Source organism: Malaclemys terrapin, chromosome 2 (assembly GCF_027887155.1).
Source record: "Malaclemys terrapin pileata isolate rMalTer1 chromosome 2, rMalTer1.hap1, whole genome shotgun sequence".
NCBI lineage: Eukaryota > Metazoa > Chordata > Testudines > Emydidae > Malaclemys > Malaclemys terrapin.
This window is the reverse complement of record NC_071506.1, coordinates 204715321-204732825: the sequence shown is the minus strand read 5'-3', so window position 1 is coordinate 204732825 and position 17505 is coordinate 204715321. Positions and strand designations below refer to the sequence as shown.

The following is a 17505-nucleotide window of genomic DNA, read 5'->3' as shown; positions in this document are numbered from 1 at the left end:
ATTGCATTGTTGCAGAGTGTGTGTGTCTCCCCTTCCCCCAAGTTCAGACCCTGAAGTTGCTGTCTAGCATGCAAATGATGTCAAAGTGAACTAGCTACAGCTTCATGGACTGCTCGCTTTACTGCGCAGCAGCATGAAGACAAATAATTGGGCACTGAAAGAGGGAAAATAACCTACTGATAATTGGTGTGTTCACAGCACTAGGGCTACAGTGTTTGTGGCAAAAAATATATATATATATATATCATGGGGAGGAAAAAGAAATGTGCATTACAGGTCATCATGGAAGATGGTTAGTATGAACACCAGCCATTTCAGTTTTGCAATATTGTACCAGTTTTACCAAATATTTGTAAAAATGTGTCTTCGGGCTCCACTTTGTGTGTGTCAATACAATTGATATTCTTTTGTGATGGGAACTTTTATTAATTCACTTGCAAAGAGCTAAGAAATATTAAGGACTTCATAGCATAAAATACAGTAGCATATAATTAAAGAGGGCACTCTGCGGTCCTCAGCCAGTACTTAAGAACTACAAGCGTAAAACATTGTATGTGAAAATCCCAACAACAAATTAAATTATTCAACATGCTTTGTCTTGCAGTTGGAATGGAGATTGACGGACAAGTGGAAAGTGACTCAGAGAGCGAAGGTAGAGTGGAGAATAATAGCTGCTGTCTTACACGATGAGAGATCTTTTTTCTCCAAAGGTTTATTTTGTGATTTGACTTGCTACACAGTGGTAATATCTAATGAGGTATGCATGGTTATATTCAGTGTTGTTGTAGCCCTGTTGGTCCCAGGATATTAATGAGACAAGGTGGGTGATGTGATAGCTTTTAGTGGAGTGAAAGCTTCTCTCTCACCAACAGAAATTGGTCCAATAAAAAGATAACTACACCCATGTTGCCTCTTTACTATGCATAATTAGATTTCCTACCTGGGTAGTTGACTTTGATGAGGAGGAGGAGGATGTTGTGCAGGAGAATGCTCCTAAACCTGGCTGTCCCCTTCTCTCCATGTCCCTGAGAAGGGATGAGAGCTGGAGTGAAGCTTTCCTTGGTCTGCCACAGTAAAGCAGGCAGCACTGTGTTCCATGTGTGGTGTGATGAGAGTGAATTTATAGGATAATGCAAACATCTAGAAACCGTCACCTTTCACTGCTTTTTTATGTAATTCTCGTCATTACAGTAAGGGTGAGTCTTTGTTACATATGACTATGCGAGGAGAGAGATAAAGCCAAGATAGATTTAGGACAGACTAGTAACTCATGGCAAAAATCAGGAAAAGCCATAGACCAGATTTAAAATTAAAAAAAAAAAAAAATACCCTCACAAATACAGTAAATAAAGAGACATTGCTAAGGGCTAGCATTGCTGGGGTAGTGGATGGTTCATGGTGATAGAAAAGACCCTCTAGACCACAGTTCAAATCCAGCTTAGGTAAATAGTAACTGAAAATAATCATCTGATGGTCTCTATGAAATCAATTGATGGTCTCAGTCTAGTTTCCAGTGGACAAGGGAGCCCACTAGAGCTGGTTGATTTTCCCCCCTTCTCCCCCTCCCCCCCCCCCATTAGAAGCAAGAAGCCTTTTCAAAAGAGTTTTGGGTAGTTTCACAATTTCCCAGTTTTTCATCTAAACCAAAAATGTCAATATTTTGAACTCTGTTTTTTACCCTTTCTCCCCACTATTTTTTTTATTTTAATTTTTGTGTGCGTCCCACTAAATGCAGCAAAACAGGTGATCTGTAGGCTTTTGTTTTACCACTTCCTCTTTTCTTCCTCTCTCCCCCCCCCCCCCCCCCCATTTTCCCTTCTGCCACTCTAACTTTTCAGAATGTTTCCACTTTTGGAAACATTCTAGAGAGACAGAGTTTGTTATACCAATAAAAACTAGCAGGATCTTATTAAAGGGGACAAGATAAAGATGCCACATTTATTATGATAACAATTTGATTTATGACCAATAACTAATATCTTAGTCCTTATACACACATTATACCTAATATCTATACACACACACATTCACACACATACACACACACACACACACACACACACACATCAGATGTTCTGCAGCTGCTGCATAGTTACCAGTCCTGCTTGAGTCTGTGGCTTGAGTTTGCAGCTTGGGTTCGTAGCTTGTGGCGGCTAACTGGCCAGGAAAGCCGGGCACAAGGACGAGCTGGGTCTCTGTTGGGCATGCACTGATGCTCTTCCATGTTGGCAGCAGAATGTTACCCTCCTCCAAAGTTTTCCATCTCACCCATCCTTTTTGTAGGCTTTAGTTTGAATCCAGAGTCTATAGGTCTTGCTGTGTCACGCTGCCTTCAGGTTTGGTGATTGATCACCCGTCAATTGCAGACATGACTTTCAGCCTTGGACTGGGCTTCGATCTTCCTTCTATTGTACCTTTTCCTTTTAGGGTGGATTTTTTTTTTTTTTTTTTTTTTTTACTTTGTTAGGGCTCTTGTCTGCATCTTCAGCCGTTGGTGTTTGAACTCTATTTAATCAGGACAGGCTGGGGCTGGAGGTTGATTCCATCATCCATACATACCTCATTCACACATCTAAACTAAACTAATAAGATTACAGCAGGGTTTGCAAAAATGAAGGTTGCAGCAAGCCCTTACAAAATGGAGTAAGTGTTTTTAAAATGGGGTTTGAATTACAATATGGCAAACAGTGAATAGAAGTTACACTGTAGGCAAGTGTAATAAATGGTGAACAGAAGTTACAATACTGAAACAGTGCAAGTCTCAGTGATTTAAGCAGGAATTGGATTGATAGCTAAATTTACAAAGGCAGCTGACTGAACAGCTATGGCTCTTAACAAGCATCTTAACTGTTAATTAGCCAGTTATTGGGGTAACCAGTTTGTTTATGAATGAAACCATATTCATTCATACTTTACTTATGAAGTTACATTAATAAAGTGAACAATTAAAAAATTTCATTCATCAGTTCTACAAGTTACAGACTTTTCATTTTTCCTTTTGCCACTGTGTAACATTTCCAGAGTTGGAGACATTTTGAAAATTAGTGGCAGAAAGCAAAAATGAAAGTGAATGAAGCCTTAAAGAGTGTTTATTTTAATCTTCTTTTTGCCACTGAGACAAAAAGGGGCTGGAGGAAGAAAACTAACAACATTTTAGGGAAGATATGTTGCAATATTAAAAAAGAAACAAACGTTCTCTTTCAAACGCTGCGAAACAGGGGAAGAAAACCTTTTAAATTATATATTTTTTCTTTTTTGCAAAATAATTTTTTGATCAGCTCTAATATCCACATCACAACGGTCACAAATTAGTGTGTCTGTTGACAACATGAACAAGAAAATGAATAGCAGCAAAGAGTCCTGTGGCACCTTATAGACTAACAGACGTATTGGAGCATGAGCTTTCATGGGTGAATGCCCACTTCTTCGGATGCATGTATTCACCCACGAAAGCTCATGCTCCAATATGTCTGTTAGTCTATAAGGTGCCACAGGACTCTCTGCTGCTTTTATAGATCCAGACTAACACGGCCACCCCTTTGATACAAGAAAATGAATGTGCATAGAGACTGGTCTACCTTTTCCTCCCTAGATCATTCCCCTCCAGCTTATTGAAGGCAGAGCATAGAGAAGCTTCTACTGCCTATACTGCATTTGTTCTGCACTGACATGGGACTTAAGTCTCCAGGGCTAAGAATCAAGCCACTTTCATGCGCACTAAATTAACATGCTGTTGTCTAAAGTATAGCCAATTGGTTCACCACACTTGAGATTCGATATTAAAAGTGTTCTAGAGACCAAATCAACAAGCCTAGCCAATTTCTTGTCTAGAAACAGAGCAGTACAATACAGGAAAGAAAGAGTTAATATGTAACCAATGCTTCCGAGAAGCAGTTCTCACAGCATGCACTCCACCTTACATAGAAATATGCTTTCAAAACCAGTCACATATATTGTGAGGTTGTTTACAAACTAAAAAGCGCTTTATAATTCACACAAGACCAAAATTCACCAATCAGCTTTTACCTTGTTTTTTTGTACCATGATGTATCCTTCTCATTTTCTGTTTTGGAACCCATATTCCAAGGGTTAGGGTGATGAAAGCACTCCTTACCTGCACCAGGACATAGAATGAATGTGTCTTGTGTTTGATAGGTTTCATATTTGCCAAAGCTAAGTTCAGCTTTGCAAAGTGTTGTGGGATACTTGGCATGGATGAACAGAATTATTGGAAGAACATGATACAAGTCAGTTAGCATAATGACCCAGCACTCATATTTAACATAACATATACAATATTAGAACCATGCACATAATACCTATTAATGTGTGGCGGGGAGGGGAGGTAATCTATAACATAGGTGTTGGCTAACAATGCAATTTTTAAAAAGAAAATTGTTTAATTTACTCTAATTTAATTTCACAATTCTGGCATATATTTAAAGGTCTATAAAGGTGGATAGAAAGCTGGCTAGATCATCAGGCTCAATGGGTAGTGATCAATGGCTCCGTGTCTAGTTGGCAGCTGGTATCAGGCGGAGTGCTCCAACGGTCAGTCCTGGGGGCGGTTTTGTTCAATATCTTCATGATCTAGAGGATGGTGTGGACTGCACCCTCAGCAAGTTTGCAAATGACACTAAACTGGGAAGAGTGGTAGATATGCTGGAGGGTAGGGATAGGATACAGAGGGACCTAGACAAATTAGAGGATTGGGCCAAAAGAAATCTGATGATGTTCAACAAGGACAAGTGCAGAGTCCTGCACTTAGGACGGAAGAATCCCAGGCACTGCTACAGACTAGGGACTGAATGGCTGGGCAGCAGTTCTGCAGAAAAGGACCTAGGAGTTACAATGGATGAGAAGCTGGATGAGAGTCAATAGTGTGCCCTTGTTGCCAAGAAGGCTAACGACACTTTGGGCTGTATAAGTAGGGGCATTGCCAGCAGATCGAGGGACATTATCATTCCCCTCTATTCGACATCTGGAGTACTGTGTTCAGTTTTGGGCCCCACACTACAAGAAGGATGTGGAAAAATTGGGAAGAGTCCAGTGGAGGGCAACAGAAATGATTAGGGGGCTGGAGCACATGACTTATGAGGAGAGGCTGAGGGAACTGGGATTGTTTAGTTGGCAGAAGAGAAGAATGAGGGGGGATTTGACAGCTGCTTTCAACTACCTGAAAGGAGGTTCCAAAGAGGATGGATCTAGACCGTTCTCAGTGGTACCAGATGACAGAACAAGAAGTAATGGTCTCAAGTTGCAATGGGGGAGGTTTAGGTTGGATATTGGGAAAAATGTTTTCACTAGGAGGGTGGTGAAGCACTGGAATGGGTTACCTAGGGAGGTGGTGGAATCTCCTTCCTTAGAGGTTTTTAAGGTCAGGCTTGACAAAGCCCTGTCTGGGATGATTTAGTTGAGGATTGGTCCTGCTTTGAACAGGGGGTTGGATTAGATGACCTCCTCAAGTCCCTTCCAACTCTGATATTCTATGATTCTATGATATTCTGTCTAAGGTCAGAAGAGACCATCATGATCATGTAGTCTGACTTCCTGTACACTGCAGGCCACAGAATCTCTCCCACTCACTCCTGTAATAGACCCCAACCTCTGGCTGAGTTACTGAAGTCCTCAAATGATGATTTCAAAACTTCAGGTTACAAAGAATCTACCATTTACACTAGTTTAAACCTGCAAGTGACCTGTGCCCCATGCTGCAGAGGAAGGGGGGAAAAAACCCAGGGTCTCTGCCAATCTGACCCAGGGGGAAAATTCCTTCCTGACCCCTAAATATGGTGATCAGTTAGACCCTGAGCATGTGGGCAAGACCCACCAGACACACACCTGGGAAAGAATTATCTGTAGTAACTCAGAGACCTCCCCATCTAGTGCCCCATCTCCAGTGGCTGGAGATATTTGCTGCTAGCAGTCACAGACTGGCTACATGCCATTGTAGGCAGTTTCATCATATCATCCCCTCCATAAATTTATCAAGCTCGGTCTTGAAGTCAGTTAGGTTTTTTGCCCCCACTGCTCTCCCACTAACTCTGTAAGAAGAGGGTCTGGAAATGATTTCTAGCTTTCAGCTCCTAGGACCCATTGATGCACAAACATGAGTTTCACAATCATCAGTGGACACTGTGTGCACATGACCAATGCTAAATGCAGTTCTCAGCCTGCTTCTCATCTAAAGTCTGTGGAGGTCAACGTTAGCTTGTTCAGACTCCAGTGGGGTTTGGATTAGGCATTCTGTCTGTACTTTTTGGATAAAAGGCAAATCTTTATTGCACCAATATAGAATGTTTCCAAAAATACTTGTTTTCATCAATTGCAGAGGATGAAGAGGGGGAAAAGGCAACCAGAAAGCAGCACTCCAAGGAAGCTATCAAGTCAAGTGGACGTGAAAGGAAAAAGCAAAATAAGAATGGGGAGGAAGCTGAGCTTGAAGAGAAAGTTGAAGCCCCAAGGCAAAAAAGAACTACTAAGAAGAAAAGTCACAAAATGAATGACAGTGATGGGGAAAGTGAAGCAGGGGAAGCAAGTGGGAAGAAAAAGAGAGATAAAAAGGCTTCTAGCAAAGACCAAAAGGAAGCAGAAAATAAAGAAAAGCAAACAAAGAAGAAAGGGAAGGAGCAGGATAAGAAACAGAAGAAAAACCCAGCAGAGAGGTACTCTAACAATCCCCAGACAGAAACCTACATAGTAGAATCTCATTTTTGTTGAATGTCAGCTTCCTGGGTAGCAGGTTCATGAACCTGTGGCATATTGGTGTAGGTTACTAAAAGAACAGTAAATTGTTACTTGTAACAAAAATTTAACCCTGAGAAACAATAGAGTTGTTTTTCTGGTTAAAATACAAGCTAGATTCTTTTCAGAATCTTCTTCTACCCCAAATATGATCATAGAATTAAGTATGTAATGGATTCCTAATGTGCAAGTATTGGAGCAAGAAAGAGTCCTTTTAAGGAAGACAATTGAAAGTAAGCCAGAATAGGGCACCTTCCTTTGGCTGGACACATGATAATCCTAAAAGGTTAGAATGGATCTCTTAGGTTTTCCAGACTATTCCCCCATTAATTTTCCTTTGTTCTAATCCTTTTCTTCTTCACCCAGACTTTTTATTTGCTGTGATGCCTGGCTATCATATTTCTCACCGTGATCGTATCTGGTTAACTGTAAGAACCCCACTGGCAATCCACATGATACTTATGAAGTTGGTTGAGTCACTTTACAACAACAAGAAAAGATCTGCAAAACTGAATTGGAGTTATGGTTGAATCCTCAAAACCACACCTGTTTCCACTAAGTTTTTGTTAATGTCAGCTCATGTGCTGCCAACTCATGTGCTGCCAGTGAAACTTAGGTTAGGTGACAATAAAACAAATTCATTTAAGGTCTGATTTTTGCAACACTTCCTTTGAGCAGTTCTTAGGCAAGGAGTGTCAATAGGACAACTCAACATCAAGGCTCCAGAATTGAGCCTTTTATAAGTGAAGGCCAAGACAAGATGCATGTGCCAGATTCTCAGCTGATATAAATCAGCATAACTCCACTGAAATCACTGGAGCTATGATGATTCACAGCTGAGGAGCTGGTCTGGGACTGATCTGGTTCTGGTGTTTATATAAAGCACACACATCTCCTCCTAGGCCACTGTTCTGAGAGGACTTGTGTCCTGAGTGAAGGTGACTATTTTTATAATTGAAATGTGGCAGGCAATGTCTTTCATCTGGTATTCTGTAACCTGAAGCATGTGCCCAAAATCTTCTGTAGCCTGAAGCATGTGCCCAAAATCTTCTCCTTGACTTGAGCATCTTAAAGAAACTGGATCATTTTGACTACCCCATCACTGTGTCGATTTATTTGGTAGCACTGTCACATTTCAGCCAGAAAGGCGTACGTTCAAGTTTCCTCCCTTGGTTTGGGTTCATCACATGTAGTGTTGATATTGAAGGACAGCACTGAGTGGGGAAAATATCATCTGAACTCTCACTAGTAGATATCCAGATTGAAGTTAAAGATCCTGGAGAATTTTTCAAAGAGACAAATAAATCAGTGTCCTAGGTAGAGTTTTCCCATGAAAGTTTCATATTTCAAAAAAATTTCCCATCACGCATGGGACAAAGTCAAAAATTTCAAATGAACCAAAAATCAAAACCAAATTTGGATCAGATAATTCAAAGTGTTTTGTTTTGATCATTTCAAAGTGATTGATTTCAATTTCTTTCCTTTTAAAAATGTTTATTTAATAACTTACCATAAATTAACTTAGATTTCAAAATGAAAGCTGTTTTGAACCAAAAAATGGAACTCCTTGTTTGGAAAAAATGTGACATTTCAGCAATTTCAAAATATTTAAAAAAATACTACTACTTTTTTTTTTTTTTTTTTTTGAAACAGGCAATTTGTCAAAACCAACCCTTTCCTGAAAGTTTTGAATCTGCATTTTCTGAAAAATAATAATAATAAAAAAGTAAATTTCATCAAACAATTCCCAACCATCTCTAGTCCTGACCAACATTCCTCCCCCCCACCCCCAACATGTTATGGCATACAAAGTTCTCTCTGTTATTGCAGAGAACATAATGACTGCTCCATTTTTTGTTCAGTTACTGAACACTGCCTATGTCTAACTCACTGGTCTGCAAAGTGCTTTATAATCCCTGAAATATATGAGGTGCTATATACAACTACATTTTATTACATTGTTTGTGTGATTCCCCCCCCCCCCCGCCCCCTGATTTTACTCTACTTTCGTTCTAGCTCTTCTTCTTCATCTGCTTCCAACTCATCTGATGAAGAGTCTCTGTCAGAGGAAGAACTGACGAGGCTAAAGGAACAGGTAGAGGAAAAGAAAAAACTAATATCTACCATGAGGAACAAACCTTGCCGTATGGTGAAGAAATTAGCATTGCTCAGGTAGCCCAGTGCATTCCCAGCTATTTATAGTTTTCACAATAGGAACCACTGAAGCTAGAGTGTGTGTTTAATAATTGTGGATGCACATAACATTTTAGAATTACAGTTTGCTGCTGTTATCATCCCAAGAACCCAGCTTTGGAAAAGCAACCAATGGAACTTAGCCAGCATGATTTGGTTTAAATGAAAAGCGCTTAGAGGCAGGATTCTGTTGTCAGTCTCTGTAACTAGAGAACAGATGATAAGCAAAATCTGTTCAACTGATACCCAGGCTGGGATCATTCTGCCCTTTTATTTAAAGGCAGAGAATGACTTTCAGACTCCTTGTTAAAGCTAACTCTGTGCCCTTCTTTGCTTATTCATGCCTAATGTTATATAGCAATCAGAGCAGCTTGTCTCCATCTTACTTTACACTTCCTGGAGCATTACTGCTTGCAGGTGACTTGGAAAAAATACAGTATTGTTTACAGCCAAGAGAACATTGCCTGTCATCCCACACTGTATGGGTTAGCAATGCAGATTTCACTCCTCACAATAACCTTGCAAAAAGTGCCATGAACCCACTGTAGGGTGAGAAATTAGTTCACTATCTTGTGTTTGCCTAGAGGCTATTCACAGCCCCAGCCACCCATGTTGCCAAAGCAGACAGTAGCTGTGGCATCTCCCCTTGTCTGCTCCTTTCTTTCACTCTGAAGAGCCAATCTGACCTTCAGACACCTGGCCCCTCTCACATCAGCAGCATACAGTTTGATTCCCACAGGGTAGTTATAGCAGCCTGGTCCTTCCCTTTGCCTCTCCTGACCTGGGTTCTTGGGGGAGGTGGGAAGGGGACTTCAGCTCTCTGTACTTAAATTTCCTCATCTGTAAAAGGCGACTGACTAATCATTTTTGATCTCCCAGGTGGGTTGGGAGGGTCAGTCTATTAGTTGTAAAGACCTGGAGACCCTCAGCATGAAAGTTGTTACAAAAAGGCACAAATTATTACAGTGTCCTAGCAGCTGAGAGGTTGCCTGGAATCATGTTTGACTGCACACTCACCTCTGTCCCCAAAAGAACTGCAAAGAACAACTGAGAGTGAAGGAGGACACATATACCCACTCTAATTTGCTTAATCAAACTGCTCCATTACCTTGGCTGTGCAAGAATATTTAATGAATAGGTTGCAGTACATAATAATAATAATACTAGTCTATCCAATGATCTCAGAATGCTTTACAATTAGTTAATTGGAATTTATAAACAGCTGCTGTGAGCTAGGTAAGTATTAATCCCATTTTACAGATGAGGAAATTAGAGCATAAAGAAAATAAAGTCAACATTTTCAAACATGGGTACCTAAATACAATTTTGGGGACCTCTCTTTAGGCATCCAAATTTTGAACCATATCTACAAGTGACTGGCCCAAGACTACACATTAAGAAATCCAGGAACAGAACCTAGACCTCCTACCTCCCAGGCATATGCATTAACTACAAGATCATCTTTCCTTCCTTCCTTCCTGACAGCTGCACTGTTAAGAAAGTATAGAAGGAAGAACCAGACTTCTCTCATTGATAGGAAAGGAAGACCCAGAATATGAATGCTGTTGGAAAGGGAACCAGGTGACCTTAGGTCTATGTATGAGGAAACTCAAACAGGGATATTAAGTTACTTTTTCCAAAAAAACACACCAGAAATGTTGACAGAGCTGGGAATAGAATCCAGGTCACCTGACTCTCACTGTCTTCCTCCCTTTGATAACAGCACAATTCACAGAAATTAAAAGTGACTGTACAACATTCTCTGCACCCAGTGCCATCCTGGGGAAGATTCTTTCAATGTTTTAGATCAGGGCCAATCCTAAGCAAACACAATCACTTTTGTATTTTTGAATTAGGGAGGCACAAGCTTTCGTAGAGAAGTTTGAAGGAGCGTTGGGAAAGGGAAAGGGAAAAAAATTCTACGCATACAAGATGATGATGGCAAAGGTAAGTGCTGTCATAATGACAAAAAGAAGAGTGGATGCTTGGTCACTAATACAGTGTATTTTTTGGCTACAAGGAATAAACTCACATTGGGCAAAATAGCCACCATTACAGAAGCTGAGATAGCACTCCCCTTATGTATTCACTGAATAGCTGCATTTTTCATGGTTCCTAACCAAATTCATGCAGGATATGAGCCAAATTCTGCCCCAATTTAAACCGCATGCAGCCTCCCTACAGTACAGGAGGATGCAGAGCATGTAAAATCAGGGCAGAATGAGGGTCTCTGGGTGTGGTCTCTGACAGGTTAAAGTATTGATTGCACTAAGGATTGGAGACACAGCCAAATCCAGGCATAGTACCATTCGTTTCAGTGGAATTGCGCCAGTTTACAAATTGGACCACTGAATGGGAAGATGACTATGGAGAATTGTGACTTCATTGCAAGACTGGAGTCAGTAATTAAAAGTTATTGCTTTCATGGAGATTCCACTGATTTGAGACTTTTAAAAAAAATTGATCCTGTTCCCATTGATGTCAGTGACAGTTTAGCCAGTGAGAAAAGAATCAGACTTGCTATTTGTCAAATGAATCCTTCTTTTAAATAGAAATGGGCCCAAACCAAAGCCTCACACACAGATCTGGGTCTGCAGCTTCAACCTCTCTCTCTCTCTCTCTCTCTCAATGGGTTAAATCCCAACACTAACTCTGATCCTGCAGAAACTTAACAAAGTTAGGATTCAGGACCTGAATTTGAACACGTGAATTTGGAAGCGTTTGGATTCAGGGTTTTGATGTGGATCATTACAGAAGTAAAAAAAGGTCAGACCCAGACCAAAAACTCCAGAATTTGGTTCAGGCTCACCTCTGGCTTTAAAGTTTGCCACCAATTTTTAAATAACTGAATTAAGCACTAACTTTAGAAACTCCTTAGAGAAAGCAACCCCAGAGGCCTCTCCATGACCAGCCTAACATTACATCTCTATTTGCAACACTGTTTTCTTATTTCAGAAATGGGTGAAATTTAAGAGAGACTTTGACAATTTTAAGACACAGTGTATACCTTGGGAAATGAAGATAAAAGAAGTGGAGAGTAAGTGCAACTTCCATTTAGACTGAGACATGACTAAGATATTTTGTTGTACAGTTTTGTGTTACTTCAAATAATCTCTTGGTCACAGAGAATCTTACCCACCCACAGTACTAACCACTGCCTCTTTTTGTTTAAGGTCACTTCGGTTCCTCAGTAGCTTCTTATTTCATATTTCTGCGATGGATGTATGGAGTAAATCTGGTCCTTTTTGGTTTAATATTTGGACTGGTTATAATTCCAGAGGTAAGAGCTTAGGCCCCAATCCTGCATTCAGGTTCATGCAAATAGTATCTTCTCCATAGTAAATGTCAAAATTAGATTGATGGCATATTGTTACTTGTTATTTCCAATTGTACTTTGTTACTCCCAGTGTTATTGCATCTGGTAATGTCACATCCAGTCATGTCATCATCCTTATCTTAACTCTTGATCAATTTCTTATCTTCTGCATCATTCTCATTTTGACATTCACTAGGAGCAAGATACTGCTCATGCAGGCACAGAGACCTTGGGCTGTCTCACTGATAGATCTGTGGATAATGTCACTTCAGGATGCTCTATCTTCCTGGAGTGGCAGAATAAACTTCAGTTTTACTTAGCCTTAGTTAAAATATGGTAAGAGATGCACCTTATGCACCTATTTGGATTTATAGTAGCAAGTTAGGGTCCTATTTCTGAAAATGTTGGGTTTTGTGACTATGTCCCTAAATCCATATTTATCACCAATGGGAGAGATTTTCAAAAGGATCTTAAAAGACTTAAGAGCATAATTCCCGCTGAAGTCAGTGCCCCGTAATCACTTGAAGTGCTCTGATGGGCTGCCCCACTCACCGCCAGGATGGTGCCTTCTCCTGGTTACTCTGGGGAACAGCTCACAAGTTCATCACCCCTTCCTGTGGTTTCATGTTGTCTCTCAGTTTCTCTTTCTGGGTCAGCAGCCCCTGCTCTCACTCCACAAGCTGCTGCCTCTGTGACTTGACCCTTCAGCCAGGTCACCAAATGTTTCCCCTTCTGGGGTTGGAAAGTCTCTTCCCACAAACAGGCTCAGGCAGCCTTCCCAGTCACTCCTTTGTCATGCCACTCCCTCAGTGGCTGGCAGGGGAAACTGGGCCCACCCTCTACTCTGGGTTCTGGCTCAGGGACCCTCTAGCCAGCAGTCAAGGCCTCCTTTCGACCTTACTGCCTTTCCCTGACCCCTCTGCTTCCTTCCTGACTCTCCCTCTGTCCCCAGGTTTGCCAGCCCAAATGTGCCTCCCTTCTCCCAGGGAGTGACTGCAGACTTTCCCAGCAGCCCCTTTTCTGCTGCCAATTTCCTGCCTTTATAGTCCCAGCCCAGCTCATTCCTCCTCACCTGGGCTTCCTCATTCAATCAGGGGATTGCTTAACCACTGGATTCCCCTCAGCTATGACCTGTTGCATTAATTAGCCCCCTTCTCAGTCTGCATTAACCCTTTCAGGGCAAGTGTGGGGTGAATACCCTTTGAAAAATCCCACCCTTAAGCAACTAAACATGGATTTGGAAGCCTAACTTTAGGCTCATATTGCTGAAATTTTTGGTCAGAGTGAAAAACAGAACTCAGGAATTCTATTGGCTTCAAGTATAGGCCATCATATCTCTAAGAAATCCAGGATGTACATTCCCAAAAGTACATAAGAAAACCATAGTGACAATACGATACTGTCAAACACATTTCTTAACCCTGACATTCTTGGGGGAAAAAAAAAATCACAGTAAAGGTAATATACTGGTAATATTTAATTACATGATTGCCTATTAAGGAGTTATAAAATGTAGGTACAAAATACTTAATGATGTGGTTTAAAAGTTCTTACTGGTACTAGTGTTTTTACTGGTGTTGATTTGACATGGCTGCTTGACTAATAAAGTGGTCAGTCTGACCAAGTTTTGCATAGTTTTTCAGGTTCTTCCAAATTAAGAGGATGCATAAAATAAATAAGATTTGCCAAATCCTCTAACAACCAATAATTGTTGGTTTCCAAAATACCCGTTTTCCACATCTTAAGTCAGCCAGTTGTTTCTTTGTGAGAAAGGGTTTTCTTGTTACTCTTTCCCATTGTTATTTGGCCAAAGAAGAGTATTGTGGAAACAGTTAGTTATGACCCTTTTAAAAATAGGTGTGTGTATTTAGCTATATAACTTAGAGAATTTTTTCACTTGACCAGAGCTCGGAGAGCCGGGAAGCTCAGTTTCTGTGTGTTGTGTCTTTAAGGGCTCTGCTATCCACCAAGACTGCCAGATGTTCTTGTTCAATGCAGCTTATTACAGAGGAAATACAGTGTGTGGTCTTCTGATAGAGATTGCACTTTTTTCCCTTCTTTAAAATTTTGTTGTTCGCTTTATCTAAAATAAAAGCCATTCAGATTGAAAGTATCCTCTGAGCACGGAAAGGCATAGCCATTAGAAGTGAATAATACAAATGCATTTTCTTTCTTTATGAATTGTACATTTCCGTACGATGAAGTAGTTGTGCCTGTTTTGTCTATACAGTATGTATTTTATTCATGGTGCATTAAACTGTTACAGTGTATACAGGGGATTGGCAATAACCATTTAATTATAAATGGCTTTAAAACTAAGTGTACAACCCTTGCAAAACAAATGCATTAGAAGCGATTGACGTAGTCCGTCTGCTTCTTGCTGCAAACGTATTCCAAACCATTTATGAGGCATTTAGACTTTGCTGTGCAGTGGCCATAGCCTACTTATAAATATATTAACTCTTTATGACTCCTTCATAGACAACCCTTAAATTAAAGTGTTGCCAATCAATTCTGATAAACCCTGATCTTGCTGCAAGTCCTATCCTGCAGAATGCTATTGGGAGATGCCATGGCATTATTCTGTTCTCATGTCACCTTCCTGATGCCAGCTGCCCTCCTGACCCCTGCCATTTACAACTGCTTAATGTCGAGATTATTTCATAACTCAAGAACTGTATAAATATAAAGCCTATCTGTAAGCATGAACAAATGCCCCTCAGCTGATCTTGGCTTCTCTTGAGGGAAGAATACTGCATCAACTGATCAAATGAATCCCTTTGTTGCATTAGAGAGATGTAACCCATGAAGTTCAAGGCAAAGGAGCCTTCTATCCAAACAAGTGAAGTTTAAATTGAAGTTGTTGCTGTGCAGACATGCTCCTCTCTCTACCAGCTTCCACTTCCCAGGCAGTATTTAGCCAGACTCCCAGTGTTTTCAGATGGTGCTCTGACATGGAGAAGAAAAAAAAAAAATATTCTAAAATGTATGGTATATGCTATTGGTAGGATTCCATGAAGCACTCATCATTTGTCTTAACTCTGACATCACTGGGAATAGAGTTAGGCCAATGCTGAGCATTTTGAAAATATAACCATAAAAACCATCGATATCTTTGCCAGTCCAAGCCCAACCCCAGCAATGCTCTGCTTCATCCTCCACTAACAATTCATTTGTGTGCCATTCCACCACTACATCATAGAAAAATTTTGTTTTCGATCAGGGCCAACCCTAAGCAAATCCTTTTAAAGGGGCATCAACAGAGAAAAGTTAGATGAAAGGATCCATAGCATCCCCCTGCCCCCAAACATTGCCATTCCTTCCATTCCACCATCAGGATCTAGAGAAGGCAGTTCTGGAATTCTGGAGCACTAGAGACCCAGATCAAGCAGTTTTCCTGATTTACAACACAGAAGAAAGAGCTGAATGACACCAAATATAGCCAAGCAACATGAAGAAGCAACATGAAGAAACATCATCTATCCTCGGGTTGCACTTTACACCACCAGTTTAGTAACAGATGAAAACAATAAAAAAAAGGGGCAAGAAATTAAACCATCCCATTCGTAGTTGCTGCATTTCATAATCTGTATGTTCATAAAGCATTAAGTCATTTTCACAGTAGCCCTAAACCAACTCCTGGTTACCAGTGTTCATGTACAGAGATGTGCCAACAATGTCAGCATCTCTGAACAATGAAAACAAAGGAGTATCTGGAATCCTCCACGTACTCAGATCAGGTTTTGACTACCCAGGAGCATTTGATTATCCATGAGTCATCTGCATGAGTCATCACTCTTATTGAATGAGTCTAGTTCAGGTTACATAGAGAACATTTTATCCACAGCATCACCACTAGATTACTAAGAGAAAAAAGGGAGACAGAGGTGGAGGGCAAATTCTGCTCTCATATACACTGAAGTAACTCCATTAAAATAATTGGAATTGCTCTGAACATAAGAACAGCCGTACTGGGTCAGACCAAAGGTCCATCTAGCCCAGTATCTTGTCTACCGACAGTGGCCAATACCAGGTGCCCTAGAGGAAGTGAACCTAACAGGTAATGATCAAGTGATCTCTCTCCTGCCATCCATCTCCACCCTCTGACAAACCGAGTCTAGGGACACCATTCCTTACCCATCGTGGTTAATAGCCATTAATGGACTTAACCTCCACGAATTTATCCAGTTCTCTTTTAAACACTGTTATAGTCCTAGTCTTCACAACCTCCTCAGGTAAGGAGTTCCACAAGTTGACTGTGCGCTGTGTGAAGAACTTCTTTCTTTTATTTGTTTTAAACCTGCTGCCTATTAATTTCATTTGGTGACCCCTAGTTCTTGTATTATGGGAATAAGTAAATAACTTTTCCTTATCCACTTTCTCCACATCACTCATGATTTTATATACCTCTATCATATCCCCCCTTAATCTCCTCTTTTCCAAACTGAAAAGTCCTAGCCTCTTTAATCTCTCCCATATGTGACCCTCTCCAAACCCCTAATCATTTTAGTTGCCCTTCTCTGAACCTTTTCTAGTGCCAGTATATCTTTTTTGAGATGAGGAGATCACATCTGTACACAGTATTCAAGATGTGGGCGTACCATTGCTTTATATAAGGGCAATAATATATTCTCCTTCTTATTCTCTATCCCCTTTTTAATGATTCTTAACATCCTGTTTGCTTTTTTGACCGCCTCTGCACACTGCGTGGACATCTTCAGAGAACTATCCACAATGACTTCAAGATCTTTTTCCTGATTTGTTGTAGCTAAATTAGCCCCCATCATATTGTATATATAGTTGGGGTTATTTTTTCCAACGGGCATTACTTTACATTTATCCACATTAAATTTAATTTGCCATTTTGTTGCCCAATCACTTAGTTTTGTAAGATCTTTTTGAAGTTCTTCACAGTCTGCTTTGGTCTTAACTATCTTGAGCAGTGTAGTATCATCTGCAAACTTTCCACCTCACTTTTTACCCCTTTCTCCAGATCATTTATGAATAAGTTGAATAGGATTGGTCCTAGGACTGACCCTTGGGGAACACGACTAGTTACCCCTCTCCATTCTGAGAATTTACCATTAATTCCTACCCTTTGTTCCCTGTCCTTTAACCAGTTCTCAGTCCATGAAAGGCCCTTCCCTTTTATCCCATGACAACTTAATTTACATAAGAGCCTTTGGTGAGGGACCTTGTCAAAGGCTTTCTGGAATCTAAGTACACTATGTCCACTGGATCCCCCTTGTCCA

At 40.5% G+C, this 17505-nt stretch overlaps 1 protein-coding gene across 1 annotated transcript in view; it reads left to right on the top strand.

Moving 5' to 3' along the window:
* The first annotated feature begins 246 nt into the window (after positions 1 to 246).
* The window catches only part of TMC2 (transmembrane channel like 2), a 54095-nt gene continuing 36836 nt past the window's right edge, over positions 247 to 17505 (top strand). Inside the window, exons 1-7 of the mRNA XM_054019266.1 lie at positions 247 to 292; positions 605 to 652; positions 6332 to 6665; positions 8761 to 8916; positions 10794 to 10884; positions 11893 to 11974; positions 12111 to 12217. Coding sequence (XP_053875241.1) covers positions 247 to 292; positions 605 to 652; positions 6332 to 6665; positions 8761 to 8916; positions 10794 to 10884; positions 11893 to 11974; positions 12111 to 12217 — 864 coding nt within the window. The remainder of the gene's footprint in view (positions 293 to 604; positions 653 to 6331; positions 6666 to 8760; positions 8917 to 10793; positions 10885 to 11892; positions 11975 to 12110; positions 12218 to 17505) is intronic.